General features: G+C 47.6%; 1 protein-coding gene across 1 annotated transcript in view; it reads right to left on the reverse strand.

Moving 5' to 3' along the window:
- Positions 1-2385: 2385 nt before the first annotated feature.
- TMEM121 (transmembrane protein 121) overlaps positions 2386-16622 on the reverse strand; it is a 181809-nt gene continuing 167572 nt past the window's right edge. The window contains exon 2 of the mRNA XM_084637022.1: positions 2386-5708. Within this exon, the coding sequence (XP_084493148.1) occupies positions 3987-4925 (939 nt within the window). The 5' untranslated portion in view covers positions 4926-5708 and the 3' untranslated portion in view covers positions 2386-3986. The remainder of the gene's footprint in view (positions 5709-16622) is intronic.

The following is a 16622-nucleotide window of genomic DNA, read 5'->3' on the forward strand; positions in this document are numbered from 1 at the left end:
TGTGGGGAGGTAGCACTTTTGTTGGGGTGCAAATGGAATCTCATGAAGGAGCTTTGTCTCGTTACATCTCTGAGGAACCCTGGTCACTGAGTAGGCTCGGTCCCAGCTTGTACGGGGGGTGGCTTGGGTTGGAGTGGGTGAGGTGAGGTGGGACTGGGTAGAGAGAGTGGCTGAGAATGTGTGTGTGGGGTGAGGTGTAGCTTTTCTTTCGAAATCCCATGGCCATGAGGGCTCACACTAGCTGTTCCTAGATGACCGTGCTGTGGCCTTGTCCCTGTATGGTCAGCGCTGGGAGGCATCAGTGCAGATTGCCCATAGCTGTGCAGATAATGAGTGCCGGCTCCAGCTTTCCCAGTGCGCTGCAGTGAGACGTGCTAAGTACAGGTCCCCTGGGTGCCATGTGGACAAGGCTGTTGTCCTGACTAGAAATGGGCTCAAACCAGTCCTGGGCCCCATCCTCTGCCTTGCCCTGCCCTCTTCCCGGGGGTGGGGAGAGCTCAGATCCAGGTCTGAACGTGGTAACTAGGACAAGTTCAAACCCCCCCCCCCGACTCTGGGCGAAAGCTCCCACTCGGTGCTCTGTGCCCAAGCCCTGGCTGTGACGGGCCAAGCCCACACCCTGGAGTGGGCACCTGCAAGCTCGATGACATGCAGATCCAGGCCCATCTCTCACCCTGACAGCAGCTTGCTGAGCTCTCTGAAGCAAGAGGAGTGATGGCTGCCTTGGCAGGCTGGTTGCAGAGGAGACAGCGCTGCCCGCTGGGGTTCCCAGTGGCCTGAGCGTTGTGCCTGGGCCCCCCATGCACAGAGACCAGAGCCAGCCCTGCAAATCCACAGTCCTGCCTAGCTCAGGAACTGGCGGGAACTCCCATCCCTCTGCCCTCCTCCCATTGCAGGGTGGGGATGGCATGGGGAAAGGGTCTGGGTAGGCCGCAGGGAAGGCAGGGCCCTGGTCAGGGACTGTGGAGCTGCTTCTGGAGGGCACTGGGAGTATCGTGGGGCTGCAGTGATTTCTGGGTGAAGCCTGGAATCCCAATGGCTGTAGAATGGGACTCCAACCCATGGCAAGGTCTGGTGGTTCGGCACGAACTATGAGGAAGGGTGCCTTCGCTGCAGCAAGGCTTCACAGCAGAGGCCACAGGGCTGCAGTGGCACCTGACAGGCCGTTCCAGCCCAGTGATTCGGGACTCCTGGGGACAGATGGTGTCAGGGCCACGAGTGAGCAGAGGAGGGCAGCAAGCAGTAGGGTGAAGTGCCCCAAAGGGGGCAGGGTGGCAGTTGGGCCATGGCACTGCAAGGAGGAGTTGTCTGTACATTGTCCTTGCACATTGAACCTCTCAGGGAAGGGTGGCATGTCCATAGCTCAGTCCATAGCTACTCAGGGAGCCTCCCCCATCTCCTTCAAAGGAAGAGCGTAAAAAAAACCACCTGCGGCTTTCAAGAGAGCTGAGGAACTGCTGCCCACCCTCTGCCTCCCGCTCTCCCTGGGGGATGTGTGCAGCACCCCAGAGGGCAGGCCATATAGGAAATCTAGGCATCTGCGTCTGAAAACATTGCCTTGCCCGCTGATGGATATCTGCACTGCAGTGGGCTGGCCACTGCCTTGGCTGACCCTACAGTTGAACCCAGGTCACCCAGCACTAAAAAGCACACGCTGCTGCAGCATGTGCTGAACAGCCAACCTCTGAAGGGGGTGGTGTGGTGCAGTGACGGACTCACAGCCTTTGGGGGTCAGGCACAGAGGACGGTAACAGTGTGTTACAGTAGCACTATAGCCAGTGAGGATCAGTTATTGCCTGATGCAAACTGGATTCCGTGGGCACCTGATCAGGGTAAATAAGAATCTGTGTCATGCCAACAATGCCCTGCCATCGCCTCTGTGCCCTGCATTGTGTATGTTCCCCTGAGAAAAGCAGAATGAGAGACTAGTTCACAGGGTTTTGAAGTAGGGCTTCCTGGGTCAGGGAGGAGAGCAGAGTCAGCAGCTATGTGCTCTAGGGTGGGGAGGGAAGCCAGTGGCATGACCATGCTATTTTGGGGGTTAGCAGTACCAGCATGGGTGTATTATGGTGGGTAGGGGCAGCAGGAGAGAAATCGGAACATCTGGCCTGTGGGACATTCTGAAATTTTGAAATTTGTTTTCATCCAGTATTGGGATGTAAAGTTGAAATTTTCATAGAATGGAAATTCTGAAAAAAAAATCTCACTTCTGAAACATTGAAATAACCTAACTGAAATGTTTAATTTTGATATATTTAAATACCATATAATATTAAAATTTATATTTATAATGTAATATAAAAATCAAACTGAAACAAGAAAATCAGAATGGAACAAAATGGGAAACGCAAAATGAAATGAGAAAGTCAAAGCAAAAAACTCCATTTTGAAATATTTTTATAGAAAACATCATCAGAATCAACACATTCCCATGAAACATTTTGCAATCAATGAAACATCATTTTCTGATGGAAAACTGTTCCATCAAATTTTTTTCAACCAGTTCTAGGCAGCAGAACAAGCAAGCTATGGCACCCGGGGGAGGCCATGAGACACACCATGATTGTGCTCTCTGGGGAGAAGAGAGCACAGCCATGTGCTCTGGAATCAGGATGGAGTAGCAAGAGAAGATGCCGTGGAGCTTGGATGCTGGTTGCAGGAACTGCTGTGGATTCAGGAGATCCCAAATGAGATGGGACACCAGCAATGTTGCAGTACTACGAGCCCTCCACATGCCTCCAAACACAGACACAAAACTACAAATCCGGTTTGTTCTCACTGGGTTTTTATTTTTATTATTCAGCTGCCCCCCCAGCAGCGTGTATGAGCCATTTGGCATGCCCAAAGGGGAGGAGATCTGTACATGGTGCTGGTTCCCAGCTCTCCCATGGTCACGCGGCTCAAGCAGCATTTCTCTCCATTTCATGGAAATGTTTTATTTTTAAAAATATAGTAGCTGTGGAAAGCAGCCCTCTTTATAAACATTGATGCTGGAGTGAAATGCATCATCATCATCATCATCATCATTGTCATTATTATTAGCTCTCCTCGGCATCTGCTTCCACTCATGCTGGCCCTGGCTGGACTCACCAGGCCAGCTGCACTGCACCATCTGTTGTAGTCAGGAGCGTTCACACTGCCAGAGCGAGCGAGAGAGATATCCTTCTAAAAATAGAAATATTGTGCTGAGTCATTTGAAGTGAACAAGATACATAAAACACCAGCATTAGATTAACATTAGCTTGTCAAATACTGCTACCCGCTGAGTTGGCTTAGTGCACTAGCAGAGATGGATATCCCTGCTTCCCAACCTGTAGCCTAAGCCGAGTAGCAAGAGAATGAGAGGAGAGACATAGCTGTTTATAGTGTTGGGTGCTACTTTTTGTGTCATTCCTGCTGGGACTAATAGCAAAGGGAGCTGTTCCAGTGGATTACAAACCAAAAGAAGCCAGACCCAACAATGGGTATTCCCAGAAAGGATCAAAGAAGAGACAGTTATAAATAGGGAACAGTAAACACAACCATTTGGAATAAGACACATCTATAATCACAGGATTCACTGGTGCAAACGCCCCTCCCCCCCATTCCCATTCCATACAAAGGACTCTGGTAACAATATCTTCATTCCAGACTTGGAGCGAAGGTGAGAGTCTTAAGGAACAAAGAAATCTCAGCATCGGTGAATTTGGTTGGGCAGGGAAGGAGTGGGTAAAAGGAAGGGAAGGAAAACAGAAGGTGTAGCTGGTTCAGGTCCTTTGCAAGTTCATTTGGTTTTCCTGGAGAACTCCTAGGGCTATACCTGAGATGAAGAGGTCTAGGAAACACTCCATAGTTTGATTAAAATGTGGTAAGTGTTTTGTGCCTGGGAGAGCTCTCCTTGCTGGGACTTGTCCATCACGCATGCCCCATACAATGGGAGAGCAGCTTCTCTCCTCCCTACACCTCTAATGCAATGCAAGCCAATGCTGATGTCCAGAGGTGATCTGTCATGTAACCAAAATTTCCCTGGTGGGTGACTGCTCATGAGAAATGCCCTGTGTACTGTGGATAGTCTGATTGTGAGAGATTGAGTTCTGCTGGAGCTCCAGGGCAATAGCATTCTGGGGGAATTCTTTCACCTGTTTCTTATACTCTAAGAAAGTGCATGCCTTGGTGGCTATGGCAATGATGTTCTTGCCAATAAAGATAGTGGAGACCCTGCTGTCCTGGAACAAGACCATGTTAATGGCCCGGATGAATATGGTGACAATGTTGATGGTGACCAGGCTCAGTACAGGGTAGAGCATCATTTTCTGCGGAGCAATGTGCTCCCCTTGCATGCTAATCTCACTAAGAGAGACACAAGGCAGGATCAAGAGCAGTATGTAACAATAGAAGAACATGAGCCCTTCTGCCCAGATGGGAAGCCCAGTTTTGTGTGGCTCCCACAGGTTGGCCTGAATGTCTAATATATCCAGCAGGTCCAGGGCCACCCAGAAAAGGCGTCCCCGCAGATCCTCCTTCTTCCTGAAGGTTCGTATGTACTCCATGCTGTCCAAGGCCACCAGCACCAGGTAGAGCCCTGGCACACAGATGGACAGGAGCAAGGTCAAGGCCTTCCTGGCCACCGTCTCCAGATTCTTCTTGTCTGCTTTGTAATTCTGAAATATAAAATACAGCTTAATCTCCAGCACAAAGATGTAGAGAAACCACAGGATCATGGCGTAGCCCCGCTTGGCTGTTTTCACCTCAGCCCCCACCCATACCGCCACATAGCGCAGCACGATGAGGAAGCAGATGTCTCCCACCAGGACAATGATGCAGACGCCAATCTTCCGTGGCCCTTGGTTCTGCTCCACCAGGTAGGCGTCCATGAAGGCCATACTGGTCATGATGACAATGGTGGTCAGACATACGTGGCGTTTGTCAGGCGGCGGCAGCACCATGGTGAGGTGAGCGCCTCCTTGTTTCACTTCAAGCACAAGCCTGCATCAAGGGAGGAGGCCCATGGGCTGAGTGAAGAAGCTCATCAGTTATAGACAAAGCACCAAGGCCACCAGGAACAACCCCCCCTAAAAAGTCCCTGAAAGGACAAAGCAATAGACAATCCCGGCTCTCCAGGGTCTCACATCAGGGTGCTGCAGCAGAGAAATGCACCAGAAATTCCAAGTCACCCTTCATAACAGCTGATCCCAAAGGCTTAAATCCAGTAGCTCTGCTCTTTAGGCAGCAAAGCTGGTCCCACACTGAGCCCTCAGATAGATCCTCCACGACATCGCCTAACACTCTCCAGTGCTGTTCCCAAGGGCTACACAGGGGTTAAACACATGGAGCCTTCATTAAGAAATCCTCTGCCTCTTTGCTGGGTTTCCCATTGTGGTCAGTAAGAGGGGAGAGAATGCCCCTGAATGGCCTGTGGGCAGCAAGTTAATGTCTCCAATGCGCTTCGTAGCACCAAGCCGGAAATTCTCCTCCAGATCACTGGAAATCAGATTAATAATCAGGCAAGTGAGTCAGATCTGTACTGCCAGGACCCAGTTGGGGTGTAAGAAAGGCAAAGCAGCTCAGGAAATGGCGCTTTCCTCCTGGTGAACGGCTCAGGAGTCAGAGATTAGGGGCTTCTCACTACCTCCGCTGGAATCTCATTTGTATTATCCATGGTGAACCTTGTTCATTCTTCCTGGCATAGGGTTTAAAACCTTCACCTCTGGCCCACCATTCACTGCGATCTGGAAGAGACCAAGAAGAATACTGGTTAAGGGCCTACCAGTCACAAATACCAGGGGTAAAAAGATGCATTTGTGGATGTTCCTCAGCTTTAGAGGTGATGGGTAGGCTCTGAGCTGGACTCCCTACTTGTAACTGAGACTCCAAGTCCTGCACACTCAGTCTGCTTTAAACCTGTGTTAACCAATGCTACCAGAGTGTGCGGGAGGCTAATGTCCCTCTTCTCTTCATGCACAACTTAAATATGTACTAATATTAGAATGCCTGCCTGTGACTCTGGAAGTGCAGAATATCTTTCTATTCAGGGAGATGCACAGCAGGGTGGTGCAGTTACATGGATTTGCATAGGAAATATGCATCAAATGGCAGAGGAATAGAAGCCTCTTCCTAAGAACCCCAGCCCTTAGGTGCAAGAGAATCCCTGCTGGTCTCTATCGGACAGCAACACAGTGTGATGACTGGCCTATCAATTTACCCTCATTGTGAGCTCAGCTGTGAGAAGGGAGGAGTGGAAGGTCCTAAGGTGTCACAATAACCTAAACAGCTAATGCTGATGGGAAAAGGTGAAAAGGAGAGACAGAGGGACTGAATCCAAAGAAAAAGGCTATAACTCAAGGACTGTGTTAAGCGCATGCCTGGTAAACAGGAACAGTGTGAGACTGAAAGTCAATGAGCCAGTATTGGTGTGTCTGATATTAGGCTCAATTGGTGGATGAAATAATGAGGGGATGGGCTGCTCTACTCACCACGGCCTTCAGGGTTCCTTACAGAAAGAGACTTTGGGAGAAAAACTGGCTACTGGAGTGACTTTCACCATCATGGCTGCCACCCCCACCATCTTCTGGGCCCAGCCCTTCTTTGTGCTGATCCTGAGAGGTGTCCTGACCCAACCAGGCCGGAGAGAGGGATCCCAATGACATCACCACCTCCACCAGCTGTGGCTGAATCCCAGCTGCCACCTGGGCTGTGGGACTTTGCTAGCTTTGTGTATTCTTTTCCTTCCCCACTTTATTTCTTCTCTTTCCTATTCCTCTGATTGTCCCTTCTGTCTTAATAAGAATTTGATTTAGCTGGCTAAGACCATCCATTTTACAGCACTGCTGTGCGCCTGTGGCCCGATGGAGGTAGCTAAACCAGAGCCTTGAATAGCCTGATGCTGGTACAAGTTTGCTAGGTCTCGGTGTGGCTGGTCAGACCATGTGCTGGGCCTGTGTTTTTCCAGCAGTGAGGTTGCATGTCAGAGTCAACCCCAGAGACAGAAGCTGCATTTTCTGCCTTTGCTGTTCTTTTCTCTCCCCTCTTGTTTGTCTTGTTTTGTCTTCTTGGGAAATGAGATCCTATTTAACAACAGCAACAATGACAGCCCCAGCCCCTCTCAACTAACTTCTTCTCTTTCCCCACAAATGGACAGTTCTTACCATCTAAAGGATTGTCAAACAGGGGCTTTTTCACTTTAAAGACTCTCTCCAGCTGCAGGGAAAGGGAACAAGGGATGTTGTTAAAAAGAAAGCCTCACTTAAAACTTTGCATTTCAAACACATTAACTGTTTTCCTTCCTTTCTATATCTTTAGTAAAAGGTTTAGAAGACTGTTGAATGGGGTGTTTGCCATGGCACTGAGCAGGTCTCTGTGTACCAAACCCTGAACCTTGTTTAACACTGTTTAATGCTGGGCAGGGTCTGGTTATGCCAGCACCTTATATTCCATCCCAATTAACACACCACCACCTTTCAAATCATGCATACAAAGAAGCATGGGCGACAAGTGCTGTCCAAGAGGCTCTGTGCGCTTTAATGAATATGGGCTCCAGTTCAGGAGCTGTACCAGTGTGGAAAACTAGGAGGCTCCCTCGCTCCACAGACAGGCAACAGTACACAAGGCTATGGTTCTGCCAGTGGCACAGTTGGGCATCAGCATTCAGTGTAGTATGGGCTGGGTGATAGCTACAGGGCAGATCACTGCCACATATGTGGTGGCCCCCAGCTTGGCCAACACACTGGGGATTGAACCAGGGGCCACTGGAGCTAAAAACATGAATGGCTACAGCGAAAGAGTCAGGCAGTCGGGGCTGGGGCTGTAACAAACTCCCATTCTCTGTGGATCAGGTACAGCGAGGAACCTGTAGCACACACTCACCAGTGGGTTACACGGAGCCCTGGCCAAACTCAAAGCAAACAGGAAGTTTAGCTTTTACGTCATTCTTGTCCCTACAGTCCTAGTGCTGGATGTTACAACCTGGCCCAGCCCCCTCTGTACGGGCACCAGTCTCCTGCAAGTGGACCTAATTGCTGGGTTTCATGGACTTCCAAGCCATTTGGGTCTGGGTAGAGTCCAGTCCCTGAGTCGCTAGACTGTAGCTCACAAAAGCTTATGCTCAAATAAAAGTGTTAGTCTCTAAGGTGCCACAAGTCCTCCTTTTCTTTTTGCGGATACAGACTAACACGGCTGCTACTCTGAAACCCAGGGATATACTCTTTGCGATAGTCTTGAGGGAATCTATTTCTTAGCCATTACCTGCACTAATTTGCAGAAAGTTTGGTAGGAGTTGTAATAGAAAGAAAGCCTGGGACATGAGGCCTGGAAAAAGAGGCCAGGCATGAGGTGTGAGGCATGAACTAATGTAGTGGCCAGGCCTTGCGAATATAAAGCCGAAGTCAGGCTGTGAGCAGAAGTCAGGCTCTGCCTCCACGCACGTTCACAGTACCTGGCCAGAACAGGGCTGGGATTACCAAAAGACACACATTCCTGAGAAGTGCTGGGCACCGAACACTCACGCAAGCACATTCCAGAAGGGTGGTAGCAAAACACCGCAATACCTAGTATGGAACAAACACACTCCCCGAAGATAACAGGGACACACTTCTCAGAGTAACAGCCGTGTTAGTCTGTATTCGCAAAAAGAAAAGGAGGACTTGTGGCACCTTAGAGACTAACCAATTTATTTGAGCATAAGCTTTCGTGAGCTGTAGCTCACGAAAGCTTATGCTCAAATAAATTGGTTAGTCTCTAAGGGACACACTGACTCCCCCAAAAGATAAGGTCAGGATGACAGTCTGATTGAGAGAGATGTTTTAATTGAACCAACAGGTACAAGGTAAAGGGTGATAACTAGCCACGTCAGAGGAGCAAGACGTAACTTGTTTGTATTGGTGTATAAAGAGAAGTCTCAGCAGGAGTGTCTTTGTCTAGCCGAGGGGGGAATGGAAAGTCCTGCCGTTCTCTGAGCTTGTCCATTGTGACGAACATACATGTGTTAGTGCTTCTGTAGAGTCTACAGGATACTAGGACTGTGCTTTATTAACAATAAATCTGGCTGGGTGCCTTGGCTACTAATCAGGTCTTGTGGTCTTTGTGGGCAGTTTGATCGAGGTCTGCTGTGTCAGCTCTCTGGCCAGAGCTGAGGCAGCACACAGAAAGAATACAGGCGCAGCCGATGACTGACAACAGAAGTCATTTATATTGGCTGGCCCTGGTGCTGGTATTTGTGCTAGTGAAATACTGTGCAGCAGTTTGGGGGAGAAGTTGGCATATTCATCACGTGATTCAGATCTGAACTTGTACCATTAGTGGTTGCCTGAGCCGTACATTAACATCTAATTTCTACGTGTTGGCTCTAATAGCTCCTCCAAAACTTTAAGACAAGATGCCTTCACCCTTATAACTGCATGGAGGGCTGTGCCAGATGAAAACAAGCTGCCGCACACAAGGCTGACATGGTTCCAATAGGTGCAAATAAGCACCGCACACTTCCCACAAGAGCTGCCTGCCTCTGGAAGAAAACAGCTAGACTGGCAGTTCCTGCTAATTGCCATGACTGACTTTGCAACATCCTTTTATAGTGGACATTCATGCACTCATGTCCAGTGCTGCTGGTCCGATACCCAGCTCAGGTGAACAAGCGCATATCAGGGCCGACAGCTGTGTCTCGCAGAGTGACAGCAACTGTGGGTTAGACAGGTGTGCTGGTCAAATGTCAGAAGCCCAAACTTACATTCACCTGTCGGCAGACTGGGACACAGATCATGGACTAGCCTTAACAGGCTGCTGACTGGAACAGTCTGCCACCGGTCAGAAATTTGGCTTAGTCCAATCTTCACAGTGCCAGCAGTGCCTGCCAGCAAGGCAGACAGTCAACATGGGGTGGAGAAGTGCATGCTTAGAAGATCGCAGGGTGGACTGCAACGTTGTGCTACCCTCAATGATCCATCAGTTACATGGCTGAACAATCTAGATGTGTGATACACATGAAAGAAGAAACCTCAGGGTGGCACTTTGTGACCACAACTTTGGCCTTGGCCAAAAATGGAGGTTAATAAGCCTACTACAGACTTGGCTAGTAGAGCTGATTCTTCTAGCTCAGGCAGTAGAGGTGTGTGGTCATCCAGAAGTCCCAGGTTCAATACCCCTTGCTAACAACCTATCCAGGGGTGTGGTATTACCGTAGTAGCCACCCACTTTATTTTCTCCCTCTCCCACAAAGCAACAGGAAGGCTCCACTCTCCCCACCTCTGCAGCAGCAGAAGGCATGGCCAGCAGTGGTAGTGAGTAAGAGGCCAGGTGGCTGCCACCTTGGTATTATTGGTTGCTCCCCCTGCTGTAGGATGTCTGCATTCTCAGGCAGACCTTAGTGCCTTGGTTACAGTAGGGGCAGTCCCTCCTTTCTGACTGATCTTCCCAGACTTAGGCAGCTATCACTGCATGGGTTACACATGGAGCTGTTCCCTCTCTTAAAGCAATTGTCTCAGGCTTTCTGCAGACTCAGGCAGACACCACTGCATCAGTTACACTTGGGTCACGTTCTTAACCTTTTCGTCACAACCGCAAGGGTTGGAAACACATTTGTTTTAACGGAAATGAAGCTGAGATTCTGATGTCATCACATGGGTGGGAGTCAGTGTCTTAGGTACCTGCGTATTGTGCCTGTGTCAAAAAAAGGCTAATGTAGTGCCCATCTTTAAAAAAGGGAAGATGGAGGATCCTGGGAACTACAGGCCAGTCAGCCTCACCTCAGTCCCTGGAAAAATCATGGAACAGGTCCCCAAGGAATCAATTCTGAAGCACTTAGAGGAGAGGAAAGTGATCAGGAACAGTCAGCATGGATTCACCAAGGGCAAGTCATGCCTGACTAATCTAATTGCCTTCTATGACGAGATAACTGGCTCTGTGGATGAAGGGAAAGCAGTGGACGTGTTGTTCCTTGACTTTAGCAAAGCTTTTGACACGGTCTCCCACAGTATTCTTGCCAAAAAGTTAAAGAAGTATGGGCTAGATGAATGGACTATAAGGTAGATAGAAAGCTGGCTAGATTGTCGGGCTCAACGGGTAGTGATCAATGGCTCCATGTCAGGTTGAGAGCTGGTATCAAGTGGAGTGCCCCAGGGATTGGTCCTGGGGCCGGTTTTGTTCAATATCTTCATTAATGATCTGGAGGATGGTGTGGATTGCACCCTCACCAAGTTTGCAGATGACACTAAAGTGGGATGAGAGGTAGATATGCTGGAGGGTAGGGATAGGATACAGAGGGCCCTAGACAAATTGGAGGATTGGGCCAAAAGAAATCTGATGAGGTTCAACAAGGACAAGTGCAGAGTCCTGCGCTTAGGACGGAAGAATCCCATGCACCGCTACAGACTAGGGACTGAACGGCTTGGCAGCAGTTCTGCAGAAAAGGACCTAGGGGTTACAGTGAACGAGAAGTTGGATATGAGTCAACAGTGTGCCCTTGTTGCCAAGAAGGCCAATGGCATTTTGGGCTGTATAAGTAGGGGCATTGCCAGCAGATCGAGGGACGTGATAGTTCCCCTCTGTTTGACATTGGTGAGGCCTCATCTGGAGTACTGTATCCAGTTTTGGGCCCCACACTTCAAGAAGGATGTGGAAAAATTGGAAAGAGTCCAGCGGAGGGCAACAAAAATGATTAGGGGACTGGAACACATGACTTATGAGGAGAGACTGAGAGAACTGGCGATGTTTAGTCTTCAGAAGAGAAGAATGAGGGTGGATTTGATAGCTGCTTTCAACTACCTGAAAGGGGGTTTCAAAGAGGATGGCTCTAGACTGTTCTAAGTGGTAGCAGATGACAGAACAAGGAGTAATGGTCTCAAGTTGCAGTGGGGAAGATTTAGGTTGGATATTAGGAAAAACTTTTTCACTATGAGGGTGGTGAAACACAGGAATGCGTTACCTAGGGAGGTGGTGGAATCTCCTTCCCTAGAAGTTTTTAAGGTCAGGCTTGACAAAGCCCTGGCTGGGATGATTTAGTCGGGGATCGGTCCTGCTTTGAGCAGGGGGTTGGACTAGATGACCTCCTGAGGTCCCTTCCAACCCTGATATTCTATGATTCTGTGATTCCTGAGGAAATCACACACCACCATTTTGATACAGCTGAATAGAGGGATACTGACTCTAAACTCCGAAGGCACCATATACTATGTATGAGTTGATCTATTTGCCAAATGATCAACCATTCTTTTCTGACAAGTCCTTATAGAATAACATGTCAAAACACATTATAGCCTCTGGATTATTGGTTAATTGTTGGGAACTGGGGGTGAGGGGGGACTGATACCAGGACTAGGGAGTTTTAGGACACTGAAGATATTTTCCTGTCCTCCTTTACACAGGAAAGTGCATTAAACTTGGCTATGTGTATGGAGCCCAGATTTAATAAAAGCTAGTTTCTTTCTTGCTTGAGGGAATGAGAATGAGAGAATGAGAATGAGAGAGAAGTTAGATTTATTGGCTGTCTAGCAGAATTGACATGGATTTTTCTCTGTTCCCATTAATTCCAGGTAATTGCACTTGCATATTTGTAGTTATGCCCCCCAAAGGAACCAGAATAGCTTATAGAATGGGACACTGGGTCTCAGACAGCAGATGACTTTGTCAAGGTCAATAAGTATGTCACTGGCCAAGACAGAACCTGAATTCTGGTCTTTTGAGTCCCTGGGGAATGCCTTAATCACAAACCATTCCTCCTGCATCATGTGTTCATGGGTGGTTTCCCTACACAGACCTCAGAGAAGCCACTTCCCCGGCATCACACCACAAACTAGGGGTAGAGGAGAAGACAAAACCCAGTTCTTCTGGGTCTCAGTTTATTTCCTTAGCTTTCTTTGCTGCTGCTGCCTCTTCTTCATTCAGTACACACTATCACTGCACTGAAATGCCATCCTGTGTGACTACTGGCCAGGCAATTCAGCTGTATGTCTCCCAGACCACAAATCCACCTGCAAAGGTGGCAGACTTGTTCCCAGGGGCAGCGTAACTAGGCTAAACAAAACTTGGCACCGTGATATTAGTGCTGTGTGTTCTACCCCCAGCTAGGCTGAGTGTGATCTAGGCAACCTCTGTTACTTTGTCTGGTGAATGGGGGACACAGGCCTTGGTCAGAGGGAAGAAGGCCCACAAGTGGTAATGGCAGAACTGGCTGAAAATGAGAATTTCTGTGCTTCAGGAAAGGCTGACATTTCAAAATTTGTTTAATCTTGAATTGGGATGAAAAGTCAAAATATCAACATTTGTCACAGAACAGAAAGTTCTTAAACATTTCAGTTTGCCATTGTGGAAACATATTTTGGAGTGGTTCAGCATTAACTTGTGCTGCCATGAGTTGCCACAGGGGTTCATGGAACTTGTAGTTTGGGTTTCCCCATTCTCCTTTATGGGCCAGGCTCCTGGCTGGACTACATCTCCCAGGATGTAGCATGTTTATGCAACTGTCATGATTCATAACTGTGCTTTAAGAAGAGAAGAGACTGCAATGTATTGTGGGAGATGATGTCCAGCCATGGACCCCAGCCCATAGAAGAGAATTGGTCTATGAGACATCTGAACAACTCCTCTGAGGCAGCTCTGGTGCACACAGATGAATGTTAAAATGCCCTGAAATGAAACATTTTGATTCAGTTGGACACACTGAAATATTTTGATTCAGGATGACCTGCCCCAAAACAAAACGTTTCATTCTGATTTTCCTGACAAAATTTCAACAAAATTGAAATTTTTCCACAGAAAATTTAAATCTTGCAGTGACTGCGTTTGTGATCAAATAATCGTTTCCATGTAAAACGCCCAATCAGCAATTAGAAGGGGAGACGTGAACACATGGCCTCCAGATACTCAGCTGACTGTGTTCCTATTAGGGTGGAGGGTACTTGTTGCAGAGGGTCTCTTAGATGCCTCACAGGAGCACATGTCACACTGCAAACATTTCACAGGTTGTCTGAAAATGAATGGAAGGGTCCAGGAGTACCAGCAAATGGAGCTCCCCGTTGTGACTGGTAAAAATTTGCAAGCACTGTTCAGAATTACTCATGTGCTATGTGAGCAGCAGACAGCACTTAGCATTGCACTCATCAGCATGAGCATCCTCCTCACACTCCTTGACTGTTCCTTGCTGCCATCAGTGCCGTGATTAGTTCTCTCTGGAGGTTTCAGATAAAAATATATAGCCATTTCTGTAACTGCGTTTTAAACTCTTGCCAGGGTTTACTGGGGATTTACAGCCGGGGATGGATAATTCCAGATACATTAGGTCTCTCAGGAGGAAATGGTGGTTTCTGCCTTCAAGTATTTCTTCTTTCCAAAGACACTGATTATTTTAAAGTCTGTGTATGCCTTGTAAAGAAGCTGACGGCACCGTTTTATTTAGAAACAATTCTGCTTGTACATCCTCAGCTTTGCACTTCCCTTCCTCCATTCTGTCTTGCCAGGTGCTATCCAGCCACAGCTGCCTCCGTCTGAGGAATGGGCAGCTAGGAGAACAGCAGAGGTTTCGAAGAAGCACAAAGCCTCCAAAGAACATCTCATGCTTTAAGGAAAATTGTCCTTGGGCGCAGAAGCAATCAGAAATACCCAAATTATAATTCACTGCAAAACTGTTTCCCAGTGGAAGAGTCAGCAGTGATGGAGAAGGTGTAAGTCCTAAACACAGCACCTGTTCACAACTGCGGGACACTCTTCAGTCCTTGTGTGGCTCCCCCTAATGCCCTTGTGGGCGCATGTGCCAAAGGTGGTGGGAGAGCTGGGGTAGGTTAGAAATGCCTGCAGTGCTGAGCCTGAGGTGGTAATTGGAGCATTTGCTATACTGTGACATGCACACGAAAAGCCAAGGAGACAGTCTATCAATCAGGTAAGGCACAAGTTTGCAGGCCATGGCTGTGGAGGGATACTCAGTATTAGCCAAGGGCTGGAGGCAGTGATGGATGGGGAAGCCTTACAGCCATTGAATATGTGTAGCTTGGCTGAGCTACAGCTAAGGAAGTGACAATGCTAAGTAGGCACAGTCCTTCCTTGAGTGTGTGGGCTGCACGCCAGCACACCCAGGCTGCCCTGTGCAAGGGTGCAGGATGGAGCAGGACCACAGACCAATGCACCCCAGGGTCACTTCCCTGTGCTCCAGGATTGGGTACTGGCTCCAACCAATGACAGGTCTAAGAGTCAGAACCCTGCTGTTACACTGTGAAGACAGGTACTGTCCTTCCTGCCTAATGAATATCCCTAACAGAGCCGGTTGGAAACCTTTAACTGAACCATTTTCCACTGGAGAATGTGGTTCTGTCAGAATGGAAATGCTTCGTGAAATTGTGTCGATTTCCCTAAAATCTTGTTTTGGAGAAAAAAATGGAAAAAAGTTCCTGTTTCGACATTTTGTGAAGGAAACATTTTGATTTTTTATGTTGAAATGACTTTGCCCTATAGGCTGTTTTTATTTTGTGTAATATAATATAAAGTGATATAATTTACAAATTCAAAACTGAAATGGAACATTTTGATGTCATCAGAACAAAATGCTTTGATCAACCCAAACATTTTTTTCAGAATTTTCTTCCACAGAGGATTTAGAAATTTTTGGATTTCATTCTAATTCATAATGAAGCCAAATCTCTGAAACTTGAAATCCTTCACAAACCAAAATGTCCAGTCCATACTCTGTACAGCTCTCATCCCTAGTATCCAGCCTCTGCCTCCAGTGTCTCCCACAAGCCTAGCAAGACGTGAACAGGAATACACCACCCTATCTAGACTGGTGCTTTTAGATTTCAGACTCAACTTTGTTTGAACAACTCACTGAACAACAGAAATTCAAAATGCATCATGATCTCATTATTTCCAGTTACTGCCTTCCTTCCACATCAACCCAGACTGGGCAGAGTACCCAAGCCAACATCATGGGTTGGAAACAAAACACAGACTCAAAAAGCAGACAGACCTAAAAGACCAATTGCTGCTCTCTATGCAGGTGTGAACAGCAATGTAAGGAAAGTCCCCACACATAAAATACTATGACTCCTTGGCAAAACGCGAGTCCCCACTGCTAGTTCCATGGAGAGATTTCCAATGCACAGTAATCTGAACAGTTGGCCGGGCACTTTTATATAGAAACCTACTCAAACAGTAGGCCCGAGAAGTCACCAATACAATTAACCAGCCCCAGTCCTCTGCTGAAGATCATGTGGGCAAGAAAATCTCAGACAGTCTGCGATTCAGGAATCAGAAATGTCAGTCACACCTATGCAAAGGCATACAGAAAGTCTCCCGACTTCATTTAGACTAAAATCCAGCCCATTGGAAGGTATTTATTCAGGATATTAACAATATCAGCAAGGGATTTCATCATTGCTAGAGCTGAGTGAACTATTTAGAGCACACAATAATTTTGGTTTGTGAATTATTCAGGAACAGATCATAATGATTTTTAAGAATTAGTTTGTTTGTTTCAGCTGTTCACTGTATGGTTTGGAGGAAGAACTTTTAGCCATGTGATTGGTGAACTAAGTAACATGATTTGGATTCAGTTCCTTCTTTGTTTGATTTCAGCACTACGAACATTCATGTTGGACCCTAAAGGTTCGATACCCGAAGGCAAATGAAAAGAACCTAAAATGTACAGGCAGTCCTCGACTTTACAACAT

Source organism: Lepidochelys olivacea (genome assembly GCF_965140295.1).
Source record: "Lepidochelys olivacea isolate rLepOli2 genome assembly, chromosome: 8".
NCBI lineage: Eukaryota > Metazoa > Chordata > Testudines > Cheloniidae > Lepidochelys > Lepidochelys olivacea.